The 17,144-nt window shown below is 45.0% G+C and overlaps 1 protein-coding gene across 1 annotated transcript in view; it reads right to left on the minus strand.

Annotated features, from left to right (window-relative positions):
• The window catches only part of ACSF2 (acyl-CoA synthetase family member 2), a 29,365-nt gene extending 24,186 nt beyond the window's left edge, over positions 1 to 5,179 (minus strand). The window contains exon 1 of the mRNA XM_041726042.1: positions 5,022 to 5,179. Within this exon, the coding sequence (XP_041581976.1) occupies positions 5,022 to 5,131 (110 nt within the window). The 5' untranslated portion in view covers positions 5,132 to 5,179. The remainder of the gene's footprint in view (positions 1 to 5,021) is intronic.
• Between the last annotated feature and the right edge of the window lie 11,965 nt (positions 5,180 to 17,144).

Raw genomic sequence — 17,144 nt, forward strand, 5'->3', positions numbered from 1 at the left:
AGGCTGTTGGTTGATCTGGGAGTGACACTTGATACATGAGAGTAGAGACGGCCAATGCTAGGGTAGGAGGGGAAAACTTTGAACCTGTAACAGCTGTTTTGCTCCAAAATAAAGTTGAAATTTTTATGTACCTGCCTAGATAGTTGGCACATTTATACCAGTGACAACATATAGTTATTGTTCAAGAAAATAGCTTGTATGAGCTGATTCAGAACATTTGCTCCTTGACGGGATCACAAAGTTACCTATGAGGTTAGCTTACGACCTTAGCTTTCTAGAGACAAAACCTTCAATGTTTCTGTTCACTTGGAGGATGAGAGAGAATTACAAGGTGTCAGGCGGTTAGGAGGAGTTTGTAATGGTTCTAGCACAAGTGAGACTTCCTGTGAGTCTGAAGGCTTCATACTTCAATCACAGCACTCTTGAATTAGGAGATCAGGCTCAAAGCCCAGCCTCCTTAGGAATCACAGAATGTCTGCAGAAATGTAGAGTGCTTCTTGTCCGAGTGGCCTATTTTACAAACAAGCCAAGGGGCAGAGAGATTGAGTGACTTGCCTGAAGCCTTATTGAATGGGAAGTGGTAGGGCTGGGATTCATTCTCTTGTCATCTGATTCCCACAGTGAGAAACACATACACACCAACAAGGTTTCACAAGACAGGATTTGTAAGCTAGAAACACAGCTTGCTTATGTCTGAAGCAAGAAATCTTATTGGGCAGAATTATGGGGTACCTGTCATGTATAAGGACACTCCCCTAGCAAGGCCTATTCAAGAGATGAAATCATGCCCTGTACCTTGGTTTGCTCAACATATGATAAACAAACAAACAAACAAAAATTGTTCCAAAAAAAAAAAATTGTGAGCACAGGCATGTTACCTACCTGGAGCAGCCCAGCTAGGTATAGGCAATTGCCCTGCCAGAACTGTCTCCCACCTACTCTCCATACAAAGTTACTAAACTGTGGGCCTTAAAGTCATTGCAGGAATGCACAAACCCATTGTTGCCAAGCACTACCTGTATAATACTAGCTCATCACTGCAATGAGTTGAAGATCTCTTTAGTATCAGGCTGTTGAGTTAAAAATTTTCTTCTTTTTTTAAGTTTTTTTTTTTTAAAGATTTTTATTTATTTATTCATGAGAAGCACAGAGAAAGAGAGAGGCAGAGACACAGGCAGAGGGAGAAGCAGGCTCCATGCAGGGATCCCTACACAGGACTTGATCCCAGGCCTCCAGGATCAGGCCCTGGGCTGAAGGCGGCGCTAAACCGCTAAGCCACTGGGACTGCCTGAGTTAAAAATTTTCTTAACATCACCTTATTAAACTCTCAAAAATAGGATTAAGGTCAGGTTCAATTTAGCCCCAAAGCTACCAGCTAAAATGGTTCACTTGAACCCAATCTGCTTGGCTTCAAAGTTTCGGCCTATAGATCGAATAAATTAAATGTGGGGAGGCTGGGAGGGCTTGATACCCAGGATTCAAAAGAGTTCAAGTACAGGCAGTTTTATGCAAGGATATGGGCTCCATAGGATCAGTTTCAAACTCCAGCCTCATCAGAAAGTCTTTCCCAGTCCCATTTCCACTAATTAGATTCTTCCCTGCTTTGATTGCCATCCTCCAAGGGACTGCAGCACCTTTTCTGCCTTGTATGAGAGAGTCTATAATCTTCCTCTGTGGATCCGTTTTAGGCAAAGAACTCAGTAAAAACAAGGCCATTCATTTTTATACTCCCTCTCTAGCCTCCAAAGGAGACCGCACATCTATTGCATGAAGTCAGCAAGCGGAAAGGGTAACCAAAACTGATGCTTACCATTCACTGGTTACAATATCCAAGTTTGTAGTTTATTTTCCATTGTTACATTTAGACTGGAGGATCCCCAGTGTAATGTGTAGGGATATTATTACCAGATGGCTTGTTAATCATCTTTGGGGAATTACTGGAAGAGTCTATTTTTTCTAATTACTATGGTTTCCAACAAAAACACTTCTTGGCTTAATGCAATCCCCTCATATAGGGAAAACATTTTATATTTTCTGATACTCGTCCCACCTAATTATAGCCATTCACCTAGAGGGTTGTCCATGAAGTTTAATTACCCCTTTGCCCTACTATCAGCATGGAGTCACTGGAGCTCCAGTTCTGAATATCATTCCTAATTCTGAAGGCTTAAGCCAATGTTCTGTCCTTCTCTGCTCTGAGTGGTCCCAACACCCAAGATGCAACTGTGAGGCAGCCCCAGGCCAGCTTCAGTGGTCTGGAGGAATCTGGCTCACTTCAGGTTCATCAAGGAATCTTCCGTCCAAGACTCCCTGAAGCCCTAGACTAGCCCATCCATCTTCCTTGGGGAAGGGGATGTGTTGACAAGGGGAAGGAGCTGGTGGTTCAGGAGATCTGGTGAACAATAAGAGAGCCTCTTCTTTCCTTCTGGGGAAAAAAGCTTTAAATAACCCCAACTTTGATGGAGAGGGAAATGTCTGGCAGATCCCAGATCTGGACTTGTGGCTGGGCAGAGGCTACCATCTTGGCAACTGGATAAAAGGAAGAACCGGGAACAAGAAGGAAACCACTGACAAGGAGTCTCTCCTTTTTATTTGTTTGTTTGTTTGTTTACTTATTTGAGAGATAGAGAGCTCACACGCATGCACATGCACACATATACCTGAGCAGGGAGACAGGCAGAGAATCCTCAAGCAGACTCCTTGCTTAGCATGGAGCCCAAAGTGGAGGATTGTGGTGTGGGGCTCTCTCCCAGGACCCAGAGATCATGACCTGAACTGAAATAGAGTCATATGCTTAACTGACCCAGCCACCCAGGCTCTCCTCTTCTACTTTTAAATCAGTTGGAATTCCTACCCACACACCATTTGAAGGTCTCAGGGACCAGACCAGCCCCAAAGGAAAGGCTGAACAGAGCCAAGACTGTCAATCCAGCAAGTAGGTAGCATTAATGACAAACTCACCAGGCTCAGGGGTTAGGTAATGCCCTCCAGGTCATATGGTCAGTAGGTGGAGAATCCAAGGCTAAAAAATTACCCCAAAGCAGTCTGGCTTCAAAGTTCTTATTCTTTCCTAACAGGCAAAACTAGGGATCTAATATGTAATAGGCCTGCAGGGGGGTTTGGGGGGGCGCTACAGGGCAGAGAAGCAGGCTTTATGTGTAACTAGATCAGAAGAAGCAGAAAACAGAAGTCCAAGAGCTTTCCATATCATTATGCTTGGAACACGAGTAGTGATCATGTGACTTCTTTTTTCCCCCACTGGGACTTCAAGTCTCTGGAAGACTGGGTTCTTCAGCTTCTATATCCATAGCACCCACCAGGTAATTGACATGACATAGGTGCTCAGGAATTCTGTTGAATGCTTAAGACTCTTGAGGGTTTCTGAAGGGGAAAGGAGTGAAATCAGGCCAAATAGAAAAGGGTTCAAGCGCAAGGGAATGAAAGGATGGGGAAGGAATTAGGCCAAATGCTCAGGAAAACTTCTCTCTGGATAGATAGATCTCCTCCTGGTTACAGAGGCAGAATTTCTCTGAGACCTGGTGCCCATAACCTGAGATTGTATGTAGGCCTGTACCGGGTCCTGCTGTTTACACACAAAGATGTCAAAGGTCAGGAATGTTACTATGTGATCAGAAGTGGCCTGATTTAGCATCATGAAACATGGATGCTTTTAGGAGTAACTTCGCTGGGGCGCCTGGGTGGCACAGTTGGTTAAGCAACAGCCTTTGGCTCAGGTCATGATTCCCGGGTCCTGGGATCGAGCCCCGTGTCTTTGGGCTCCTTGCTCAGTGGGGAATCTGCTTCTCCCCCTCTCTCTGCTGTTCCCCCTGCCTGTGCTCTCTCAATCTCTCTGTGTCAAGTAAATAAATAAAATCTAAAAGAAAAAAAAAAAAAAAAGGAGTAACTTTCCTAAGGATCCTCACATTGTAATAGGGCCCTCACTGAGGAGTCTAGAGGTGGGGCTTGGAGGCCCAGGTTAGCCACTGCAGAACTTGCCTAGGGAGGCACAGTCCCATCTACTGATCAGCCTTGAGCCACGAGGTTTTCTCAGAAAACCAGGCATAGCCATCTTAAAGCATTGCATGCATTCTAGTTTTTGGGAACTAGCAAGTTCAAAACACTGCAAAACGTTGTGATCTTGGAGTTTAGCCAAAAGAGGAATTTGCAGTTTCCTCCAATTCCACCCCCCACCCCATCCTATTTTTGTTAACTAAACAGTTCTCTCCAGAGGAGAAGCCCCTTTGTTCTCCTCCCCACTTAATTCCTGGCCCATCTGGGTGGCAGGGCACGTTCAGTGGTGCCCAGACTTACCCCCTCTGACTGCTGAAGATAACCATCACAGATAACATCAGTGGGAGCCCAGCTGTTTAAGCAATCAGCACATGTTCACATTTGCAATCTTATAGGGAGATAGCGGCACTGCTAGGAGCCAGCAAAGTTACTGGGAAAGGGCATCTGCCAGGCCCCATCCCACTTTTTGCACTGAGGACAGAAGAAAATAGGCCCAGCAGGTACCAAGGTTCGAAAGCAGAGTTTGTCAGCATGTAATGAGGAGAGGGGAGACCGCTAAGCTTAGCGGCCTTGCAAGACAGGCCGAAGATACGTGAGTGCATCCCTGAAGGGAGTCCAGCTCAGAGACAGTGTTCTGAAGCTAGAGCCTTACCCCTGCCCCTCTTTCTTGGGCTAGACCGCCAAAGGCCTACATTCCTGGTCCTCTGTGTGCTCATGAATGGCAAGGACTAGGAGTCCTGGATCTGAACGCAGAGTCAGTGCAGGGTCACTGCCAGCCACCAGCTGAAGCCTCAGTCTGCACGAGCCAGGCCAGTATTTCCTGTTGCCTAGGCGCTGGGTGCGGAGTATCTGCTCCCCAGCGCGTGCCATCCAGAGGTGCGGCAGCCTCCGGCCTGCCAGCCAGAGTAGGATCGGCCCCTAGGCAAGCTCTGCAGGACCCCTCCCTCCCCCAAACTTCCCTGGAGTGGTGGCTAAGTCTGGGTCGTTCGCCTCTTCCCCGGGCAGCCTACCTGAAGGGGCGGACGCCCTGCAATCTCGCTTCCTGCCAACCCCGGGCCAGGACGGTGCGGGCCCCCAGCACCCCTGGGTTCCCGGCACACAGCCTCCCGAGGCGCAGCATCCCGACGTAGATGACCAGGGCTCTCTACGCGCGTCCCGGCCCCGAGGAAACTTTTAAAGTGAGCCGAGGCGGGGCGAGCCGAGCGGGCGGGGAGGCGGGGAGGGTTGCCTCTGCCTATGGGGTGCGGAGGACTCTGTCCGGCAGAGCGGGGCGGGGCGAGGCGTGGAGGAAGCGGCTACGCGCGCGGGGCCACCTTCCCTTCGTACCCGCGGCCCGCCCCTCCCACCCACAAGACGTGCAGGGGGTTTCCCTCCGGATCTGAAGGCCCCGGCCACAGTCCAAGGACAGGCTCGCGTCCCGACCACTAGGGGCCTAGGTTTGAGGGCGCCAAGAGTTTGTTGATTTCGTAGAGGGGGGTTGCAGGCCGGAGGTGAAGCTTGGACGCGTCCATCCCCCAAGGCCAGTTTAGCGCGCGGGTCATGGACTGCTTCCTCTACCTCCACAGGTTGCGAGCCCCTCCCCAGGTTGCGAGCCGGAGCCAAGGGAGCCGGCACAAAGTGTCCTCGAGGCGTGCCAGATGGAGCAGAGGACCCGCGGTGGGTTGGGGAGGTGGCCAGGACAAGAGTGCGGTGGGCGAGCCCCCTCGGGGCCAGGAGTCAGCTAAAGGGATGCTAGTCCGTACCCCCGTCTCCCACGGGCAGCCTCCCACCCTGGGCCTCTGCCCTGACCCATTGCAGTGCATCGTGTAAGGTGGCATCGGGTCCGGGAACCTGTGCTTCTCATCCCCCACCTGCCAGAGCTATTTCCAGCCTAGGACACAATTGTATGCCCTGCCGGAGGCATGAATACAAAGCAGCTGTACAGAGGCTCAATCCACCGTGCCTGTTCCAGCTCTGGTCCTGACTAGGAAAGGTGGCACTTGGCACCAGAGAGTGGCACACCTGTCAGTTTCACACGCTCTTGCCATTTCCTCCAAAGGAGAAGGAGGAGAGCAATGGGAGGAAGGCCTTGGCCAAGAGATTTCCCCTTTCCAAATACAAATCAAAACCACAATGAGATACCACCTCACACCAGTGAGAATGGGGAAAATTAACAAGGCAAGAAACCACAAATGTTGGAGAGGATGTGGAGAAAAGGGAACCCTCTTACACTGTTGGTGGGAATGTGAACTGGTGCAGCCACTCTGGAAAACTGTGTGGAGGTTCCTCAAAGAGTTAAAAATAGACCTGCCCTATGACCCAGCAATTGCACTGTTGGGGATTTACCCCAAAGATACAGATGCAATGAAACACCGGGACACCTGCACCCCGATGTTTATAGCAGTAATGTCTACAATAGCCAGACTGTGGAAGGAGCCTCGGTGTCCATCGAAAGATGAATGGATAAAGAAGATGTGGTCTATGTATACAATGGAATATTACTCAGCCATTAGAAACGACAAATACCTACCATTTGCTTCAACGTGGATGGAACTGGAGGGTATTATGCTGAGGGAAATGAGTCAATCGAAGGACAAACATTATATGGTCTCATTCACTTGAGGAATATAAATAATAGTGAAAGGGAATAGAGGGGAAGGGAGAAGAAATGGGTAGGAAATATCAGAAAGGGAGACAGAACATAAAGACTCCTAACTCTGGGAAACAAACTAGGGGTGGTGGAAGGGGAGGAGGGTGGGGGGTGGGGGTGAATGGGTGACGGGCACTGAGGGGGGCACTTGATGGGATGAGCACTGGGTGTTATTCTGTATGTTGGCAAATTGAACACCAACAAAAAATAAATTATTAAAAAAAAAAAAGAGATTTCCCCTTTCCTGTCCCAGGGGCAGCAATGAAAATCTGAGCCAAGCAGAAAGGTTGGTTAGGGGCAGAGCCTGGCCCTAGAAGATCTGTCCTAATGTCTGGCTTTCTCTCAACTGAGGTCCTGAGAAGGGAACTATGCTGCTCCTCCTTAGATCCTGAAAGTGACCTCAGATCTCCCTGAACCCCAGGCTCCTGGGGATGGTATTCACACTTCAGGTTGTGTGGGGGAGGAAGGAAGATAGGGGAGCAGAGAAATTATGAGGAACTGAGCTTGCAAGGGCACACCTTCCTAATGAGATTCACTCGCTGACTCTGAAAGCCTGGCCTAGGAATGGAATGCCCTGGGACACATCCCTGGTCCAGGGGATCAGCTCTGCCAGTACCTTGCTGGGTGGCCTTGGGCTTGTGAAGTGGTGGGTGGATATGGCTCTCCCAGGCACTTCTAGTTTCCTTGCTAGTTTGAGGATCAGTCCGGGGTGGGGGTGGGGTGGGAGAAGCGAAGGATGAATTCCTCTTTGAACTTGGCTCTAGCCTCAGCTCTCCATACTTAGGTTTCCCTGAATTCTCAGATGGAAGAGCCAGAGAATAACAGCTGCCAGTTTCAGGATATCTTCCACAAGGCAGACTCTTCAAAGCCATTATCTCTGGCTTTCACCATCACCTTGCAAGGAACAGGCATGTCTTGGAATGTGTCACTGTTCTTATAGATGAAGAAATTGAGGGGTGCCAGCTGGCTCAGTCCATGGTAGAACATGCAACTCTTGATCTTGGGGTTGTGAGTTCAAGCCCCAAATTGGGTATAGAGATGACCTAAAAATTAAAAAGAGAAAGAAAGAAAGAAGAAAGAAAGAAAGAAAGAAAGAAAGAAAGAAAGAAAGAAAGAAAGAAAGAAAAGAAAAGAAAGAAAAAGGAAACTGAGACCCAGGGAGGTTTAGCTACTCGCCCAAGGTCAAGGTGAACACAATGAGCACAGGCCAAGACTCAAGCCATACTCACTTGGTAGCTTTGGGCAAATCATGGGGCCTCTCCAGCCTCCATCATCATCTTTAAAATAGGAACAATAGGGGATGTCTGGGTGGCTCACTCGGTTAAGCTTCATCTGCCTTCAGCTCAGGTAATGATCTCAGAGTCCTGGGATCGAGCCCTACGTCAAGCCCCACATCAGGCACCCTGTTCAGTAGGTAATCTGCTTCTCTCTCTCCCTCTGCCCTTGCTCATGCATGCTCTTTCTCTCTCAAATAAATAAATAAAATCTTTAAAAATAAATAAATAAAATAAAATGGGGACTATATACCAGCCGCATGCAGAGGGGTGGGGTAAGGATTGGGTATGGTGACACAAAACTAGTACTCGACCCTTTTTCGGTGATTGTTAGCTTCTCTCTCCATCTTCTCCTTCCTCTTATGTCTACACTCTGAGACTTTCCTCTGTGTTCAGTGTTGCAAATCTTTTTTAGGAGGAAGAATTATTTTTCATCTCTACAAATCCTTGAGAGATGAAACCCTTCTGTGAAAGGGGAGAACATCTGGGAGGAAACAAAGTGACGATATGTAATGTGGGGGTTCCTGAGTCTATTGACCTGAATTCTTGGGTCACTTTGAGGGAGGGGTGGGCAGGGCATATTGCCAACTGGTCCCTATAACTTTCCTCCCTTTACCTTCAGCCAACTCAGTTCTGCACAGCTGCCCAAGGGGCTTTCTGCCCAAACCCAGCACCTGATTTGCATGGTTTATGGTGCCTCTGATTCTGCTCAGGCCACTGGCAACTCCAAGAAAATCCTTAGTCCCTCCCCTTTGCCATATCCTCCCCTTCCGTGCTTCAAAAATGCACTCAAAATGTAAATGCCATTTATTTATTTTTTTTAAAAAATTTATTTATTTATTTATTTATTTATTTATTTATTTAAGAGAGAGAGAGCGAGCACAAGCAGGAGGGGCAGGGAGAGGGAGCAAGAATCTCAAGTAGACTCTGTGCTGAGCGCAGAGCCCAACTGGGGCTTGATTTCATGACCCTGAGATCATGACCTGAGCTGAAACCAAAATTGGTCAATGAGTCACTTAACTAACTGAGCCACCAAGGCACTCCCCATTTATTGATCTTTAAAAAAATTCTTAGTATCAACCTATAAGTAAAGTTCAGAAGAGTTCATCGCAGATAGGGAACAGAAGGTAAATGCTACATACCTGGGAAGTCACATGTGGTAGAAGCTGAGAAGGAAAAGTAGGAGATGGAGGGGGCAGGAAGAAACCCTTACCTTAATTTGAGTCATCAAGAGATCCTATCTATCAGTGATGGAACATGAAATAAAGGAATATGTTATTTAAAGTTGCACAGGTAACCAGTCTATGTATGAAAATAACAATAAAGTTGTATTAGGAGGTCTTGGGGAAGAGACATGGCTATGCAAATCCTCCCCTATCAAACAAAATCAAGAAATGGCCAAATACATATAGCATTTAGAGGCAAATAACAGAAGGCAAAGCATAAATGGTTAAAATCATTCCAAATGGTTCCCTTTGGACTTGAAAAGACATTTCTCCAAAGAAGATATACAATGGCCAATAAGCACATAGAAAGATGCTCAACACAAAAATGCAAATGAAAAGGCATTTAATGAAAGTAGTCATCAGGAAAATGCAAATCAAAACCGCAATGAGGGGACACCTAGGTGGCTCAGCCGTTGGGTGTCTGCCTTTGGCTCAGGTTGTGATCCTGGGATCTGGGATTTAGTCTCGCATCGGGATCCCTGCAAGGAGCCTGCTTCTCCCTCTACCTGTGTCTCTACCTGTCTCTCTCAGTCTGGGTCTCTATGAATAAATAAATAAATAAAATCTTCTTAAAAGATTTTATAGATGATTTTATAGGGGTGGGGGGGCGCAGGGGCAGTGAGGAATTAGTGTTTAATGGGTATAGAGTTTTCATTTGGGAAGATGAAAAGGTTCTGGAGATGGATGGTGGTGATGGTTGCATAACAATGAGTGAACTTAATGCCATGAACTGTACACTTAAATATGGTTGAAATGAGAAGGCACCTGGGTGGCTTCGTCCGTTAAGTGTCCGATCTTGGCTTCTGCTCAGGTCATGATCTCAGGGTCCCGGAATTGAGCCCATGTAGGGCTCTGTGCTCAGCGGGGTGTCTGCTTGTGTCTCTCCCGCCCTCTCTGCACCTCTCCACTCCCTCGTGCTGTGCATGTGCAGGTGTGTGCTCTCTCTCAAATAAATAAATAAATAAATAAATAAATAATAAAATGTTTTAAAAATGGCTAAAATAAAATGGTAAATTTTATTTATGTCTATTTTGTTATAATAAAAAAAGTTCTTTTTGGAGCATGGGACTGAGAAGAGCAGAGTAGAGAATCAATGTTTAAAAAAAAAGAAAAGCCTTTTTCTTGTTTTATTTTCCTAAGACAGGGTACATGTTGGGTTGGTTCTTTTAGATTTTATTTATTTATTTATTTATTTATTTATTTTTTTAAAATTTTTTTTTTTTATTTATTTATGATAGTCACAGAGAGAGAGAGAGAGGCAGAGACACAGGCAGAGGGAGAAGCAGGCTCCATGCACCGGGAGCCTGACGTGGGATTCGATCCCGGGTCTCCAGGATCGCGCCCTGGGCCAAAGGCAGGCGCCAAACCGCTGCGCCACCCAGGGATCCCTAGATTTTATTTATTTTTAAGTAATCTCTACACCCAGTGTGGGGCTTGAACCTACAACTCTGAAATCAAGAGTCACATGCTCTACCAACTGATCCAGCCAGGTGCCTTCTGTATGTTTTAACTCAATTTTTTTAAAAATATTTTTTGAGAGAGAGAAAGTGCATGTACATGGGTTGGGAGGGTCAGAGGGAGAGGGAGAGAGTGAACCTTAATCAGGCTCCATGCCCAGCCCAGAGACCCATTCAGGGCTGGAACTTGTGATTCTGAGATCATGACCTGAGCTGCAATCAAGCGTGGGATGCTAAATCAACTGAACTACCCAGGCGCCCCTTAATAAAAATTTTTACTAGCAGGCTTCTTGATGAGCACCATAGATCATATACAGGAACTAATATGTTTGTTTTTTGTTTGTTTTTTACAGCAAAGCAATCAGTTCAATCAGCCCTGGAGTCAGATTGGGGAAGAAATCCAGTTCTGCCGTCTTTTCTTTCAATGACCTTGTGCAAATTTCTCTTCCCTGGTATAATTTTTCATACATCTCTGTTGTAATCGATTGTTTCCAAATAGTATATGAGAAATGTCGCTTTTAAAGAATCTTCTTCACTGTTTGTCTGAGGTGGGAGCTGTCTGGGTAGAAATGCAGTGCTTAAGAAGGAGAGGAGGGGAGTAGAGTCTGCTAGCAGCCCAGGCAAAGAAAAAGGAAGAGAAGGATGAGGAAGTGTTCTCATTTTGTGTGTGTGTGCACACGTTTGTGTATGTGTGTATGAGTGCATGTGTGTTTTAAAGTAGGCTCCAAGCCCAGTGTGGGGCTTGAATGACTCTGAGATCAAGAGTCATGCCTCTACCAGGTGCCTCTGGATTCTCATTCTGAAAGAAGGGATGGCAGTGCCCTCGGACAACATAATGCTCACACTCTGCCTTGTCAGAACTGGTAGCCAGTACCAAAAACAAGAAAACAAAGAACAAGGCTGATAAAAATTGCTGTTTCTGAAAGCAGAAATTGGGAACTTGTTCTGAACTGCCACGTAGAGTAACATTGTTTTGATCACAAGTGATCACTGATGGCAGACACAGGAAGATATAACCTTAAAACAATCACAATTTTCCTACTGGCAACACAAAATTGAAAAAAAAAAAAAGCTAAACAAGCTACAATCCTAGCAGCTGCCAAAGGTTGTGAAAGCCTTGCTTTCATAAGAAGCGGAGGGCAAAAGTCTTTTTTGGATGATGTAATTTTTAACTTATTGGGTCAAAGTCAAGAACTGAGATCAACTGTGAAGTCTTGGATAAAGATGTAGTGTTATCAGACGAAATCAAATTTATCTTCCTTTACTCACTTATTGGTTCTGCAGACATTTATTGAATATCCTGGGATCCTGGGATCGAGTTCTGAGTCTATCTCCTTGCTTGGTGGGGAGTCTGCTTCTCCCTCTCCTCCCCGATCATGCTCTCTTTCACTATCTCTGTTGCTATCTCTCAAATAAATAAATAAAATCTTTAAAATATATATAGCTTCCCAATAGATAGAAATTTATGATTGAGGACATCTAGTCTTGGAGATGGAGAGATTAGGTCATGAGTCCAAAGTTGGCAGAATAAGAATTTGATCTCAAGTTTCTCTCCAACATATGGTAATTTTATTCATTCATCTGTTGTTTATTTATATTAAAATTTTTCTACATTGTAATTTATTACAAAGGTAATAAGTGAACCTTTGAATACAAATATTCAAAGTACACGGGCAGCCCGGTGGCTCAGTGGTTTAGCGCTGCCTTCAGCCCAGGGTGTGATCCTGGAGACCTGGGATGGAGTCCCACGTGAGGCTCCCTGCATGGAGCCTGCTTCTCCCTCTGCCTGTGTCTCTGCCTCTCTCTCTGTGTCTCATGAGTAAATAAATAAAATCTTTAAAAAAATTAAAACAAACAAAAAATTTAAAAAACCAAACATGTAAACATATATATGTGTTTATTACCTCCCTCTCTCTATTTTCTTTTCCGAAATATGAGATCATGTTGGGCAATTAATGAAATCTGAGTAAGTCTACGGATTATACATGGATATAATTGTTTTTTTTTCTAAAGATTTTCCCAGATTATGATTGTCTTACAGTTATGTAAGAGATTTCCTCATACGTGGGAGGTACATGCTGATGTATTTATAAATAAAAAGGCATCGTGTCTGTAGCATATTCTCAAATAGTTGAGAAATATGTTTATATTTCTGTAGTAACATGTTAAGAGTTGGGAAATCTGGGTAAATGGTATCCAAGAATTATTTCTTCTATCCTTGCAACTTTTCTTTATGTCTGAAATAATGTCAAAGTAAAAAAAAAATTAATGAGATTGTTTCCTGCATCTATCTTACTCAGCAATTTGCATTTTTTACTTGACCATATATAACATTTTTTCCAGGTCAATACATATAGTTTTATTCACTCTTTTTAATGCTGCAAAATGTTCTGGAGTAGTGTTTCCATTGCATAAATACACTCTTGTTTAGTTCAACCACTCCCCTTTTGATGGATTTGACTTTATTTTTATTTTTTTAAAAAAGATTTATTTATTTGAGAGAGAGAGTGCCCAGCAGTTGGAGGGGTAGAGAGAGAGAGAGGGGAAGAGAATCTCCACCAGATCCCCCTGCTGAGAAGGGAGCCTGACTAGGGGCTTGATCTCAAACCCCAAAATCATGACTCTGAGATCATGACCTGAATTGAAACCAAGAGGTGGATGTTTAACCAACTGAGCCACCCAGGTGCCCCTGATGGACTTGAAGTTAAATGCCATGTTGGCTATATATTAAAGACTCACATAAGGGGATCCCCGGGTGGCCCAGTGGTTTAGTGCCTGCCTTCAGCCCAGGGCATGATCCTGGAATCCCGGGATCAAGTCCCACATCAGACTCCCTGCATGGGGCCTGCTTGTGCCTCTGCCTCTCTCTCTCTCTCTCTCTGTGTCCCTCATGAATAAATAAATAGAATCTTAAAAAAAAAGACTCACGTACGTTTGCATTTGTTTCTAGACCCTCTATTTTGTGCCACTGATACCTGCCTATGACAATGCTCTACTGTTTTGAGCTTTATTATAGGGTCTAATATCTGGTTGGACAAGACCTTTGTGGCTATTTTTTTTTAAATCTCATGACGTGTTCTTGGCAATGCCTGGACGTTTATCCTTCCATATGAATTTGATTTTTTCCCTGTTATATGCATTTTCAGATCATTTTTACCCAGCCTTTTTTTTAATTTTTTTAATTTTTTTATTTTTTTCTATGCAGCTTTAAAAACAAAAATCTTGTTGGGATTTCTAATTGTGATTGCTTTAAATTTAAAATTTACTTTGGGATGGACTGATATTCAGTAAACAACATGGCATATTTCTCTATTTGTGTAAGTATTTAAAGCAACTCCATGTAAATAAATAAACCATATAGAGAGATCATTTGCCTTAAAAAGTGCTTTGGGAGCTCCAATCCTCAAGGGCTGAGTCTCTTTATTTCAACCCACCACTGGTTGAACAGACTCAATTGCCCTTAGAAAATTTGACTTCTGGGGATCCCTGGGTGGCTCAGCGGTTTAGTGCCTGCCTTCAGCCCAGGGCGTGATCCTGGAATGCTGGGTTCGAGTCCCGCATCGAATTCCCTGCACGGAGCCTGCTTCTCCCTCTGCCTGTGTCTCTGCCTCTCTCTCTGTGTCTCTCATGAATAAACAAATAAAACCTTAAAAAAAAAAAAGAAAATTTGACTTCTTGCATCACGTTATTTGGTTTTTACTCCTATGTGTCTCTCTGTGGGTCCTTGGCACACATCCCCATTTTCTAATCCCTATTCTACAGAAGGAGAAATAGGAGCTCAGAGAGGTGGAGCGATGTGCCAGGATGGCACTAGAGCTAGCAGTCACAGCGCTGGCCTGATGCCCAAGCTTCTTCCAGGAAGCTGCTATATTCTGTCTTGGTCCTAATCTTTGCCTTCTCAAGGGCCATGGTGCTTCTGTTCTTTTTGGCAGCTCCTCAAACAACCTCGACATCTAGGCACAAGGTGGCAGTTGGTGAGGGAGCTGCAACCCTGGGCCAGTCTATTGTTCCCAAGGAAAAAAGCTACCAACGGATGACAGGTTCCACTCTCTCATGAAGCTGCCTTAGGGATTTAAAAATAAAACAACAAAAACCCTTCTCAGAGTGAGCAGCTGCTGTCAGCTGCTCACTCTTCTGTCCTGCTTCCCTGGGCTGTGACTTTGCCTGTCTGAATCTGACCCAATCTTTCAAGCCCAACTTAAATGCCACCTCCTCTATGGTGCCATCCTGGTGCCATCTTCCTTCCTCCGGGCTCTTTTGTCCCCACTGTGCTAGGTATGACCCACCTTCCTTGGAATACATTCACTTGCCATGAATGTCTTGAAATAGCTAAGTAGTTGATCTCTCTGAGTCTCAATTATTTTCTTTGAAAAATGAAAATAATGTCTGCCTTATAAGGCTGTTGTGAGTTAAAAGAAATAACATATGTAAATCATAGCTCTGCTTGGGGCTCTTAAATATGTAAGTCTTAAATATGTAAGTCTGATGTTATGATTCTCAGACACATGCCCACACAGTCCCATACATTTACACAGATTTTGTCTGTTTTGTTAGGGCCCTTATCCTTTCTACTTTATATAATGATTACTTGTATTGACAATAGGCCAATGGCCTTGGGGGTAGGGATGAGAGGGTGTAGTGAAAAGAAACAGGATTTGTAATCAAAAGATTTGGGTCTGCCCCTATGTGGGTGAGGACAAGTTACTTCTTCCTGAGTTTCTTCCTTAATAAAAAAGAGACAACAGGGGTGCCTGGGTGCTGAGTTAGTTAAGGAGTTAAGCATCGGACTCTTGATTTCAGCCCAGGTCATGATCTCAGGGTCATGAGATGAAGGCCTCCCTCACCCCATTGGGTTCTCTCCCGACTCCCACTCTCTTTTTTAGAGAGAGTGAGAGAACAACAAAATGTGCTGTATAGTCTCTCCATGTACTCTATCACAATGAGATAATGGATGCTCAGGGGCTTTAGAGATTGCCAAGTGTTAATGTATAATTATTCAATTGCCCTGTCTGTTTCCCAGAAGCCCAGCACAGTGCCTTGGTGGGGGTAGGAGGGGTGTGCACAAGGATTTTTGAAATAAGAAGGCCATAGCACTGAGTTCATTTGATCTTCACAGTTGCCCTATGAGATAAGCTTTGATGTCCCCATTTCAAAAACCAGCAAACTGAGGTGTGAAGTGGGTAGAGTGCTTCACTTGTTCATTGATTCATTCAGCAAACCTTTGCATGAGAACCATCATGCATCAGATACTCAGACATTGGGGATACAAAGACAAAATCCCTCCCTCACAGTCCATAGTGGAGGATAGGCACACAAAGATAACACAAGGCAGGTCATGAATTATGGCTAATATTTATCAAGTACGTACTAAATGCCAGTCACTACAGCAAGCTCTCAGTGTTTCACTCATTCAATCTTCCTCAGACTCTACTAGCTAAGTACCATTATTATGGACATTTCTGAGCTATCCATAAATAAGGCATTGTGATTACTTTAGCTTTCATAAATAGCAACTGGCAGAGCCAGAGGCCCCACCTTAACCACCAAACTCTATCACCTCTGATAGTAAGGTAGCACACAGACATTGTCAGAGTCCCAAGGAGGGACCCCTAACTCAGTCTGGGGTTCATGATGGTCAGGAGAGGTTTCCTGAATGACTAGAAATTAGCTAAGCAGAGGTGCATTGGAAGCTAGGCTACCCCCGGAAAGGGAAAGTTATGTAGGCTGATGTAGGAAAGATGTTAGGGTTTGAAGCCTACAGCCAAGAAAGAATTCTTGAGGCAGCTTTGTTGCAAAAAGGTGGGTTTTTCAAAGCACAAGGGCCAGACCCTTGGGCAGAAAGAGCTGCCTTGGGGTCCTGAGAAGGTGCCCATTATATGCTTTCAAGTTGGGCAGGGGTTAAGGCTAGCATAAGTCACTAAGGAATTTTGGAAGCAAGGTTTCCAAGACCTTGTGGGGGCTAGGTATTGTTGGGAAAAGGTCATTTATTACTGTCTAATAAAACCTTAGTCATGAGGCCCTTCAGATGTGTATTGGTGGGTCATATGCTTGGGGGATGATTGCTAACATGTATCTTGTGGTGGGAGAGAGATAAAGGAAGTTTCCAAAACAATTTTTAAAAAAGATTTTATTTATTTATTTGAGAGAGAGAGAGAACATACACAAGCAGGGTAGAGAGGCAGGCAGAGGGAGAGGGTGAAGCAGGCTCCCAGCTGAGCAGGGAGCTCGATGCGAGGCTTGATCCCAAGTCTGCGAGATCATGACCTGAGCAGAAGGCAGATGCCTAACCGACTGAGCCACCAAGCACCTCTCCAAAGGAATTTTTATATGTTAAAGTAGACTTACAGGATCTTGGAGGTCAGGCTAAGATTGCCTTTTGCTCTTAACAAAGTATTACCATGGAGGCAGCTGAGTTCCTAGAGGAATGTCACTCTGCCTGTTTTAAGGACTTATCAATGGGGTGGAAGTAGTAAGTAAATTTAATAATTCTCTTACCTTTGTTTCCCACATCAGAGGCCACCTAATGGAAGTCTATACAGCATCCCAG

Source organism: Vulpes lagopus, chromosome 12, assembly GCF_018345385.1.
Source record: "Vulpes lagopus strain Blue_001 chromosome 12, ASM1834538v1, whole genome shotgun sequence".
Taxonomy (NCBI): domain Eukaryota; kingdom Metazoa; phylum Chordata; class Mammalia; order Carnivora; family Canidae; genus Vulpes; species Vulpes lagopus.